The sequence below is a fragment of the Oryctolagus cuniculus genome, chromosome 13 (genome assembly GCF_051225735.1).
Source record: "Oryctolagus cuniculus isolate XC-2025 breed Fujian yellow rabbit chromosome 13, ASM5122573v1, whole genome shotgun sequence".
NCBI classification, from domain to species: Eukaryota; Metazoa; Chordata; class Mammalia; order Lagomorpha; family Leporidae; genus Oryctolagus; species Oryctolagus cuniculus.
In genome coordinates this window covers 68,324,414-68,336,672 of record NC_142879.1, presented here as the reverse complement: position 1 = coordinate 68,336,672, position 12,259 = coordinate 68,324,414, and the positions used below count along the sequence as shown (strand labels likewise).

At 43.2% G+C, this 12,259-nt stretch overlaps 1 protein-coding gene across 4 annotated transcripts in view; it reads right to left on the bottom strand.

Annotated features, from left to right (window-relative positions):
* Nucleotides 1-598: 598 nt before the first annotated feature.
* The window catches only part of FAM107B (family with sequence similarity 107 member B), an 84,595-nt gene continuing 72,934 nt past the window's right edge, over nucleotides 599-12,259 (bottom strand). For all 4 annotated transcript variants that reach the window (XM_008268120.5, XM_008268122.5, XM_017347691.4 and 1 more), the window contains 2 exons: nucleotides 3,921-4,071; nucleotides 599-3,286 (listed from right to left, as the gene is read on the bottom strand). In XM_008268120.5, coding sequence (XP_008266342.1) covers nucleotides 3,170-3,286; nucleotides 3,921-4,071 — 268 coding nt within the window. In that variant the 3' untranslated portion in view covers nucleotides 599-3,169. The remainder of the gene's footprint in view (nucleotides 3,287-3,920; nucleotides 4,072-12,259) is intronic.

Below are 12,259 nucleotides of genomic sequence, written 5' to 3'. Positions count from 1 at the left end.
TTTCAAATAAGTTATTTCTTTAAAAAAAAAAAAATCTTTACTCTCCTGAGTATGATACTTGAGCTGGGTAACACCTTGTAGTGGGAAAATAAGCACATAGCAATGAAGACTGGAGCCTCCACACTATTTTAACACAACAGTGTAATGCAGTCATGTATGTAGCTTCCCGAAGTAAAATCTTTGAGGCTGGCATTATTTTAGCTGAGTAAACCAACAAATTTCATAATTACACTCCAGACATACCATATGAGGTCACTCACAAGCACTAAACAATGGTCCTTGTCCCAGTACATCCCACTCCCAGTGTTTTACCAAGCCACCTAAAATTCGGAACACGTATCTGAAAGGCTGATGGCTGATGCTATGGTGTTCTGTATTCTGTGCACAGTGTAGTATACACAGCCATTGGTATCTTAGCATCAATTTGTTTCAGGTAATAAATTGCCAGCCTTGGCTGCCACAGACAGGACATTACTGATTTGGAGGGAAGGCTGTCTTACCCGAGGGAGACTTTGGAGCCACCTAATCTTTGAACTGAATACAGCCCTCTCTGGTTCCAGACGCCCACCATCTTAAACAGAGCAGACAAGCATAGCCGTGTGGTCCAAGCATGTGGTGATTTTTATTAAGAATAACTTTGGTTCTAAGAATTCCACCTTCAATTCTGTTATACTTTCCATTAAAAACAATTATACAAGAGCAAATACAAAAAATATTAAATTATGAAAACAAATCCATTAAGGCTCCCTTTATATATATTATATACACTCAAACAAGTCAGGATTTTTCAGAGTAGAAGAATAAAGTCAACTGTTATAGCTTAGAAAGCAACACTACTTTACTACTTTGAGACTATAAAAGCACTGAACTATTTAAAGAGTGGAAAATGGAGCCATTTGTTTTCTGTCAAAAGGTGGCTCAAAGCACAAAACTGCTCACCGAGATGAGCCAGGGTCCTGGTGTCTGGGCTGCACAGTGTTAGGTGTGAAGGGAGACTGATCACCTCTTAAACCTGGGCTTTGAGCCCAGCTAATCGGCAACTTCAAAGCTTCTTCTCTACCTGTACACTCTGCTGTTCAGCCTAAGTCACCACCTGATGCTATTTACAAGTGTTCTTTTGGCCAGACCTTCGACTATGCCCTGCAGATCGTTCTGCAGGCTTCAGTGAGAGCAGGAGAGAAACGCTTTTCAAATGAACTTTCTCCCAGTGAAGAATGCATTCCTGCCAAGTTCTAGTAACAGAATTGGTAAAGGAGCCTGTCCAGTCCCTTGACAATTTTATGAAGTGGTAGAATTGTTTCAACGATTCAGATGTAAAGATTTAACGTTCAGTTAGGTAAAATGATATGGGGCAGTCCCAAATCTTCATTTTACAAACCATGTCATCAATCCATATAGACAAAGAACTCTGGTCAATGTGCAATCAGAAATGTACTTTCAAGATGATCTTGTACTTTCTTCTCTCAAAAGGAAGAATGGTAGAAAAAAATAGCTAATACTCCATTCTTCAAAAACAAACTACTATAGAGTAACATCTTAAGCATCTCATATTTTACTCAAATAATACTTCTTGATGAGACAAATAATCTATTTTCAGGTGTAATCAACTAACAAGTTCTCTAACTAGCAGTGTACCATCACTCATTTACTTTTATCTTGTTCACGTTAGGATTGAATATGGGCCTAATCGGCAGCTACTAAAACTAAACCATTCCCACAGAAAGCTAATTTCTACTATGCTAAATAAGGATTTAAAAGCTCTGCATCCAGCTTCCTATGAGTCTTTACAGGAAGTACAAGAAGACTCTTCAATGTGGAAATTACTGGCAGAACTGTCTCCTTGCAGAACACAGCTACGTCCCCAGAATTCCTCCTATAGCAGCAGTACACAGTTAACTGCAGGAGAACTCTGCTGTTACTTGTAACTTGGACTTCTTTTTGACTAGCATGCTAGCTAGAATGGTGAAACGGAACAGCCTCTCCCTTCACCTCGGTTTTTCCTGAGAGATGCGATATAGTAGTCATCAGTGCTGTCATTATCGACAGCATCTTCGTTGAGATAGTGGGAAAATAGTCTTTTTCACAAGAGGAAAAAAGACTAAGAAATAAACGATCATTAACCAAAAACTTCAAAGTTTGGATTCTAAAGTCACTCAAAATATACAAATGCTGCGTATCTTCCAAGGAAGGCTCTTTGAGTCCAACCTACACCTGTTGCACACTAAAGTATCTAAACAAGTCCTTATCACCCAGCTCTTATTTTCCCACACTGCTTTCAGAAGAAATGAAAAGATTTTGCATTTTGTACTTTTTGACAGCAAACCTGGGTTAAATGGACTAGTTCCATTCTCTAAAGGATTAAGAGATGGTTGCAGCAAATGGATTAGCTCAGCAAGAAATTTAAAAACAAAACTGAACCCTATTGCTATTGTTATCAAAGCAATATATGAATTTCTATGATGTGTCTTCTTGGAACTGCAATGTAGCACATATTACACAGACAACCAAAAGGAATCAAAACAAGATCAAGGTAGATGCTTACATGCCTTTCAACCTTCTCCCCCAGTTTCTGAATTTTAGTGCCAATAAACATAACTGCCATGCCCAACAGGAACAGTAAATTCTCTGGTATTAATTCTAACATAGGCAAAAGCAAATTAAGCAAGATAATTTGGGATTTTCCGAATAAAATTTTTAGATCTGTAAATACTGAAAATAACACATTAAATGCATTTCAAAGCAATCTAAATTATTTAATAGAATCCCAAAAGGAGAATTGAACATATTTACTTTAGCTCTAAAAAGAAAAAAGGCTCCATGCCCCACCAAACTTGGATTGGAAGAAAACCAAGTAGTGCAACTCTCGAGAATTTGTTCCAGTGTTCTCTTCTGTTTTTGCTTGTCTTGTTGTTTTACAGTCTCTGAACACAGGTCCATTATTCCAACTCATGTGCTGGTCAAAGTTCTTCATTTGGCGAATTGGAAATGCAACTGTCATAGATAAGTTATCCACTCAGATTGTAGGAAAACTAAACCTGAACCCCAAATTTTCTGCTGGCTGGAACTGTCTCCAGGGGCTCTGCCCTGAGAGCAGCGCTGAGGAGGCACCTACAGACACAGTTTTGTGCGGTGATGGGTGAGAATGTGCCGGGTCTTACCCAGCCTCAGCCTAGGACTCCTGGGCTTGGGCCACTTCCTGGCCTGTTCTTCTGAGATTGCCTTTCACTTTCACAAACTCTGGGGCATTTTCTTGCTCTTCTTGCAACTTCTGCTTCTCAAGTTCAAGCTAAATAAATTCAAAGACAGGGATGTTATTTACAAACTGAGAAACTTTTCAAAATGATCTGTTCTTTTCTGTAGTCCCTAACCACTTCTCGGAAGAAGAAATTCTTCCACTTAAAAGGGAAAAAAAGGTATGATCTGGGGTAATTCTGTACACAAGCAGCAACCACTGGCTGTTTCTGCAAACAATACACAGGGATGGTGAGAACTGAGTAGTCAAGGTTAGAAAGCAAAACCCTGAGATTAACAGTCGCTCTGAAGTATCAGATCACTTGGAGGCTGGTCCTCAACAGAATCCTTGCAGTTGCCTTGAACGCATCTAGTATCACTTGCTGACATTCTGTCTCATATTTTTCCTTCATGGTATAGGTAGAATAATCCTTTTCTCAAGTTCCCGGGACCAGAAGCATTTCAGATTCTGGAATATTTATATAGACTTTATTACCTGAGCAGCCCTAATCCAAAAATCCAAAATGCTCAAAAATTTCACTTTTTGAGCATCATCCTAGCACTCAATAAGTTTTGGATTTTGGATTTCTGAATAAGCATTCATATCTGACATGTCTTGTAAATTGTGCTTGCTCCAACATCTTTACTTCTTGGGACAAAAATGAAAACCGTCACCCCATCGCCCCTACCTGTTCCAATTTCTGCTGTCGTTTTAGTAGTTCTATTTCCAAGTCGGACTTTTTCTTCTGTGCTTCCTCTTCCTTCTGCTTTATTACTTGGTCTCGTTTTCTCTTTTCCATCACCTTCTGCAATTCTGGTTTATTCTGAGGGGCAAGACCCCTGAAAAAAAAAATCAGCCGACAGTAAACATGTTAATCTAATATGCGTATCTTTTATGAGAAATTTAACATAAACGTACTGGCCACATAAAAGAGGTCTACCTCTACTAAGTTAAACTGGCCAACGGGTAACACTAGTGCCCTCAGGAATGACCAGCATGAGAGAAAGGCAAGAGAATTTTCCAAAGAGTACATGAGATCTGTTCATTTGGTAACAGGGTATTGAGTACAAAAGGGGTGCAAGACACGGCTATGCAAAGGAGGGTAATGATGGTGGGCACTGGATGAGGAAAGCAGGGGACAGCTCGCTTCTGTGATGGGTGTGATGGCCGCCCACGCTGAAGATGGAGATGAAGATGCCCAGGACTTTGCCTGCAGTCATGGGGAGGCTTCCGAAGGTCTAGTCCCTGCTGACAAGCACTAAATGCAGGCTAGACAGAGGAACTGTCCTGTAAACCTCTCCCTGTTCTTCGTTGTTCAGATCTAAGAGAGAGCTCTGCACGGGCAGAGTTACGTCATTACAGAGGGGCACTCCTACCCCAGGGCCAGGCTTGTGCTCCTCCCGCTTCAATCGTTTCAGCGGCGTAGTCTGTAATTTACAACGCACAGCAGCCAGGCTTCAGGCAAGTTGTGCATTTCTGAGAAACATCAGGCTGACCTTTCCTCAAATGGGGAGAACCAAAACCCAATCAGGCCACTCACTAGCCACCCTCCATCCGCAGTGTTTCGGGGAAGCAGGTCTCACGTGGGATTTCTGTGAGCTAGGATTCACGGGACTTTTCTCTCTCTTCTGACATTTCCTTAGGATGTCTTCAGTGCAAGCTTTGCAGTGTGCCAGACTGAACCACTGAGCTCTTCCTGATTGTGTCCTCTAGTTACTTACTTCAACTAGTCTTCCCTAGCTGTTAGACTAACAATCAGTATCTTTGTTCTTTTAAAGACTTATTTATTTATTTGAAAGGCAGTTACAGAGAGGCAGAGGTAAAGAAAAGGAGAGAAGTCTTCCGTCAGCCGTTTCACTCCCCAAACAGCCGTAACAGCTGCAGCTGCGCCGATCCGAAGCCAGGAGCAAGGAGCCAGGAGCCAGGAGCCAGGAGCCAGGAGCCAGGAGCCAGGAGCTTCTGCTGGGTCTCCTACACAGGTGCAGGGGCCCAAGGACTTGGGCTATTTTCTACTGCTTTCCCAGGCCACAGCAGAGTGCTATGGAATGTCGGCACTACAGGTCGCAGCTTTACCCAATATGCCACAGTGCCAGCCCCACAATCAGTATCTCTGATGATAAAGAACACACCATCAAAATCACACATGAAGGTACTTCAGAAAGCTTGTAAAAAGTAAAATTAAAATGTAAGTTTATTTTGATGCGAAAATCGTTTGAAATTGATGCCGTTTTTGTGTAAAACAGGTTTTCTACGAACATTTTGAAAATTGCTTTTGTATGATTTTACAATTTTTTGCACCAAATTAAATTCACCTTTAAATTGCATTTTTCCCCACAAACTTCCTGAACAGCAGAATTTTTAGTTAAAAACTTAAATTTACAGGCTGGCATGTGGTACAGATGGTCAGGCTTCTGCCTACAGAGCTGGCATCCCACATAGCTGCTGGTTTGAGTCGGGGCTGCTCTACTTCTGATCCAGCTCTCTGCTGTGGCCTGGGAAAGCAGTTGGAGTTGGCCCAAGTGCTTGGGCCCCTGCACCCACATGGGAAACCTGAAAGAAGCTCCTGGATCCTGGCTTCTGCCTGGCCCAGCCTGGGCCATAGGCAGCCATTTGGGGAATGACCAACGGATGGAAGATCTCTCTCCCTCTTTCTCTGCCTTTCAAATAAATAAATCTTCATAACTGAAAATGAATCTTGATGCGAATGGAATGGAAGAGGGAGCGGGAGATGGGAGGGTTGCAGGTGGGAGGGAAGTTATGGGGGGAAAAAAGCCACTGTAATCCATAAGTTGTACTTTGGAAATTTATACTTATTAAATAAAAGTTAAAAAAAAGAGCAACATTTCTTACAAAAAAAAATCCTTAAAAAAATTAAGTTTAGTCAAAATTTCTGTGAAACAGAAAAGGCAAGTTCCTCCTGTGATTTAATTATGTTTTGTTTCACAGGTATTATAGCCAAAGGTTAAAAAGAAACCCTAGAAACCGGGGCAGGAAGCTTGTCTTGCAACATTAGACTTGGAGGGGGCCAGACCATTGGACAACAAAGAAATTAAGGCTACAAAAAAACAGTTGGAATCAGAGCTTATTTTGAACACACAAGGTACAAAGATGTGTTTGCGCTAGAGGGCCCCCGCCGTCTGCTCCTTCCTGCATCCACCCCCTCTACTCTTGGCTCTAAGAGCGAGGGTAGACTCCTCGCAGGGAGGCAGTCTGCTTTTCCAGAACTACACCTTTACTGTCACAGGTAAGTAAAACCTTCCTGGTTATCTGGCAATACCCCAAGTGACAGACCCCTTGTGTCCACTAACATTTCCAAGGCCACTGAGGAGTACAAAGATACACAGAACATTCTGGAAATTAAATCTTTCATCTGTACCATAAAATTTACTTATGAGTAATCTATTCAAAATAGAAGTGTCATTAACCACATGAAAATCTGACTTTAATAATCTACTCAATTTCATGATTATTACAAAACCATGGTATATGACCATCCAGACAGAAATAAGAGATTTAAATTTTATGATAAAGAATTATTATTAGTTCTCTGAATAACTTAAATTTCAAAGTTTTCTCTCTCTTTTTACTGGCGAAATTAACTTTATCTGTTATTAAACTCGGTGGATTATGCAAGACCTGCTGAACAAACTCTGATGTATGACACATAAAGCTGACATTTTATCGTAATATATGAATTGGTTTAACTATGATACATTATTCATCTTCTGTGCAAAGATTTCACACAATGGCAACATTAAGATAAAATATTTAAGGACAGAAAATTCAGGAAAATGGTGCTTATAATATGCTAATCTGCACTTAGAACAGTCAAGCAATTATAAATTTAATATTTTATCATAATGGATCTCTTAACTTTGCTGAATAAAAAAAGCCAAGCACTGCCCTTCTGTTTCTGTAACAGATCAGACTGCAGAGATGGTACACAGTTCTACATACTACAGCACTAGATACTACAGTAGCATCTCTTGCATGAGAACACTCGCTTTTCTTTAATCAATTCTGATTTATACCTGGAACAAGTACTTTCAATCCTTTTATGTCTGACGGATTATCAAATCCTGGTGGCCAAGACCAACAATGATTGCCAAATCTAATTAATGGTCATGGAGCTACCTGGGTGATGCCAATTTTAAAAATTATAAAACTAAAAAGTACTCTTCACTCCCTGCAAAAAGTCAGGTAACTTATCAATATATAGAAAAGAAAAAGTCAAAGCACATCCAAACCCTCCCCAGTAAAAATCACGAAGCCACCATTTACACTGTATTTTCTGTAACGGTGGCCCCCCAAATTGTACAAGCTGAAGCTCCTGCCATTAAGAACCCTTCTTATTCCTGAATGTACACATAACTGTTACTTACAGTGTGTTCTTCTATATTTTTTACACCTACAGAGATTTTCCTCATTCTTTGTGACATACCACAATTCACGCCACCAAAGTGTCACAACATTGCCACTTTTCTATGGACAGATATCTAGGTTATTGGCAATTGTTCACTATTAAAAAAAATGAGGTGGCCGGCGCCCCGGCTCAATAGGCTAATCCTCTGTCTTGTGGTGCCGGCACACCGGGTTCTAGTCCCGGTCGGGGCGCTGGATTCTGTCCCGGTTGCCCCTCTTCTTGGCCAGCTCTCTGCTGTGGCCAGGGAAGGCAGTGGAGGATGGCCCAAGTGCTTGGGCCCTGCACCCCATGGGAGACCAGGAGAAGCACCTGGCTCCTGCCTTCGGATCAGCGCGGTGCGTCGGCCACGGCAGCCATTGGAGGGTGAACCAACGGCAAAGGAAGACCTTTCTCTCTGTCTCTCTCTCTCACTGTCCACTCTGCCTGCCAAAAAAAAAAAAAAAAAAAAAAAACCAAAAACAAACAAAAAAAACCAAAAACAAAACAATGAGGTAAGGAACCCCTGCATTTACATCTGCCCTCTTGTTCAAGTGCTTCTGTTGGCTCTGCCCACAGAAGTAGAAACACTGGCTAAGCCATCTGCTTATTTGATGAGTACTACCAAACTGCCCTCTAAAAAGACTGCAATCATTTAAATTCTCATTACCAGGTAACTTTGAAAGGTATGTTTCACATTGCACAGAAACCATTAAAAACATTTGGGGCAGAGGCTGGCACTGTGGCGCAGAAAGTTAAAGCTCTGGCCTGAAATGCCAGCATCCCATATGGGCACCAGTTCTAGTCCCAGCTGCTCCACTTCCGATCCAGCTCTCTGCTATGGCCTGGGATAGCAGTAGAATATGGTCCAAGTCCTTGGGCCCCTGCACTCACGTGGGAGACCCAGAGGAAGCTCTTGGCTCCTGGCTTCGGATCTGCGCAGCTCTGGCCGTTGAGACCATCTGGGAAGTGAACCAGTGGATGGAAGACTTCTCTCTCTGTCTCTACCTCTCTCTGTAACTGTCTTTCAAATAAATAAAATAAATCTTTGAAAAAAAATATTTGGGGGCAGACTCAAAAAGCCTACATTCATGGTACCTCCACCTAAGATCCATGTGCACGTGAACTTATATATAAATGAAGCTGCCTCCTCACCTGGGGAGAACTCTCCAGCAGGAGGAGTCTGGGGCTCAAGACACCACAGAACACGCCGGACAGCCCACCTGCCCAAACTTGCAGTGGCCTGAATTTTTTTCTTGGGGTATAGGGACGGCTTGCATTTGGATTTCAGCCCTGAGTCCTTAATCTTGGACTCTGGTTTGCCCTGCCTCATCTGCAGTTTTGGCTTAGCCGATTTTACCTGCATAGACTCAAACACGAATACTTCTATCCTGTGTCACCAGAGCTTCCTGTGCCTTTTTCTGTGATGTACAGCAGCAGGTATTTATTGAGGAACCATCTGTCTCACAAAATAATGCCATAAAAAGGTCATCTTAAAAACACAAGGGGCTGGCGCCGCGGCTCACTAGGCTAATCCTCTGCCTAGTGGCGCCGGCACACCGGGTTCTAGTCCCGGTCAGGGCGCCGGATTCTGTCCCAGTTGCCCCTCTTCCAGGCCAGCTCTCTGCTGTGGCCAGGGAGTGCAGTGGAGGATGGCCCAGGTGCTTGGGCCCTGCACCCCATGGGAGACCAGGAAAAGCACCTGGCTCCTGGCTCCTGCCATCGGATCAGCGCGGTGCGCCGGCCGCAGCGCGCCGGCCGTGGCGGCCATTGGAGGGTGAACCAACGGCAAAGGAAGACCTTTCTCTCTGTCTCTCTCTCTCACTGTCCACTCTGCCTGTCAAAAAAAAAAAAAAAAAAAAAGAAAGAAAAAGAAAAAAAAAAAAACACAAGGCACTGCAAACTGTTGGCTTTGAAACATACAAGCCAAAGCACCAATTTAAGGGATGCGTTTCATTAACTGCTCTATGTGCCCCCCCAAAAGCACTCTGTTGAGGACATAATTCCTCTAAATTATATCAGAAATATTCTTATTGCTGTTTTTTCAAAGACCTCTTCAATACTGATCTTTATTTTTTTCAAAAAGATTTATTTGAAAGACAGAGTTACAGAGAGAGGTAGACACAGGGAGAGAGAGGTATTCCATCTGCTGTTTCACTCCCTAATGGCTGCAATGGCTGGAGCTGAGCTGATCCGAAGTCAGGAGCCAGGAGCTTCTTCCAGGTCTCCCATGTGGGTGCAGGCGCCCAAGGACTTGGGCCATCTTCTACTGCTTTCCCAGGTGCATTAGCAGGCAGCTGGATAGGAGGTGTAGTAGCCAGGACTCCAACCTGCACCCATATGAGATCAGCCAGTGCTGCAGGCTGAGGCTTTAACCTGCTGTGCCACAGTGCCGACCCCAATATTGAAGTTTAAATAAAAAAAAAAAAAAAAGCCTTTAGAAATCTACCTTTCTATGGCAATGAACACACACATAGAGCTGAGAATCTTACAAATAGTCTTTTTTTTTTTTTTTTTTTTTGACAGGCAGAGTGGACAGTGAGAGAGAGAGACAGAGAGAAAGGTCTTCCTTTGCCGTTGGTTCACCCTCCAATGGCCGCCGCGGCCGGCGCGCTGCGGCCGGCGCATCACGCTGATCCGATGGCAGGAGCCAGGTGCTTCTCCTGGTCTCCCATGGGGTGCAGGGCCCAAGCACTTGGGCCATCCTCCACTGCCTTCCCTGGCCACAGCAGAGAGCTGGCCTGGAAGAGGGGCAACCGGGACAGAATCCGGCACCCCGACCGGGACTAGAACCCGGTGTGCCAGCGCCACTAGGTGGAGGATTAGCCTAGTGAGCCGCGGCGCCGGCCTACAAATAGTCTTAACATCAGACCTAGTGGCAGACTGTAACCAGACAGAAATGTAGAAGAATTTTTTTTAAAAAAAGATTTACTTATTTATTTGAAAGAGTTACAGAGATCTTCCATCTGCTGGTTCACTCCCTAGATAGCTGCAATGGCCAGGGCTAGGCCTGGCCAAAGCCAGGAGCCAAGAGCTCCATCCAGGTCTTCCACATGGATGGCATGGGCCCAAGCACTTGAACCTGATTTTTCCAGGCCATTAGCAGAGCTCTAGATTGGAAACAGCAGGTGGGACATGAACTAGCACCCCTATGGGATGCTGGCATTGCAGGAGCAGCTTTACCCACTATGCCAGTGTCAGCCCTAAGAATTTTTAACCTGACATGTAGCTGGGTGCAAAAGATGGTAAAACGAGGAGCAGCATTCAGCTCTGGAAGGAGTGAGGGTACCTAGTTAGAAGACTGAGTATTTGTTCCCCTAAGCAGTGACTTTGGTTTGGACTCTCTATAAACAGTAACTTGCAGAACAGCTCAAGGCAGTGCTTCAGAGCTGGGAGCCAGGCCTGCAGCGATGCAGAGCAAAGGTCAAGGCTCCCCATAAAGCCTGCCTGGGATGATCTCATGCTGGTTCTCCCTTACTTCCCCACTCCCTTTTCTAATTTATCATAAACTGCCTTAAACCCTATGTTTATTTCTACTGTATTCCAATAAAAGCTCTTGTGAGACCTGGGAAAGATTCCTTAACCTCTCTCTCTGAGTTTTCTCTCACTCACATGTCAAAGAGGGGTAATCTCAGAGTAGCACACCTGGGTTACAGAAAGATCACCGGAGAAGAGAGAACAAAGGCAGGTCCTTTGTAAATTCTACAGCCTTTCATTGCAGCATAAAGCAGTAATCAAGACTGGTGCTCCCTTAACCAAACTAGAGTACTTTAAAGACTATGGAAAAACAAAATTAAAAGATGTTTATTTTACTGAAAAAAATTTTTAAATCCATGTGTACTTTTTTTTTTTCAAAACATGAATTTTCTACAAACTTTTGGGAGACTCCTTGTGTGTATTATTGGTAATGATAATTCCTATTACTGGGCACTAAAATTTAGAAATAAAAGTTCTAGTCTCTGAAGAGTACATGAGACAGAAAATGAATAAAGGCAGAAAAGTTGCTTCAGAAGATTCCACTCTAAAACCAGCTGTATTTTTGACATGATAGCTCTACCACAGTAAGACTTTACCTTGAAAAACCAGACTTAAGATTAGATCTATTCATTTACTTTTGAAACTTGTCTTATCTTTTCTTTTTCTAAATGTACTTTTTAAAAAAGATTTATTTCATTTATTTGAAAGAGTTACAGAGAGAGGAGGAGACAGAGAGAGAGGTCTTCCATCCGCTGGTTCACTCCCTATTGGCCGCAATGGCCGGAGCTGTGCTGATCTGAAGTCAGGAGCCAGGTGCTTCCTCCTGGTCTCCCATGGGGTGCAGGGCCCAAGCACTTGGGCCATCCTCCACTGCACTCCCGGGCCACAGCAGAGAGCTGGACAGGAAGACGAGCAACCGGGACAGAATCCGGCACCCCGACCGGGACTAGAATCCGGTGTGCTGGTGCCGCAGGCGGAGGATTAGCCTATTGAACCACGGCGCTGGCCTACTATTTAATTTTTAAGATGTATTTTTCCTCACTTTATAGGTGAAGAGAGGGATTGCTTTTCCAAGGATCATTAGGAAGGTGAGAGTAAATAGTAAACAAGGATCCCAATAATTTCTCTCGGATTTCTGAGTCCCTGTCCTC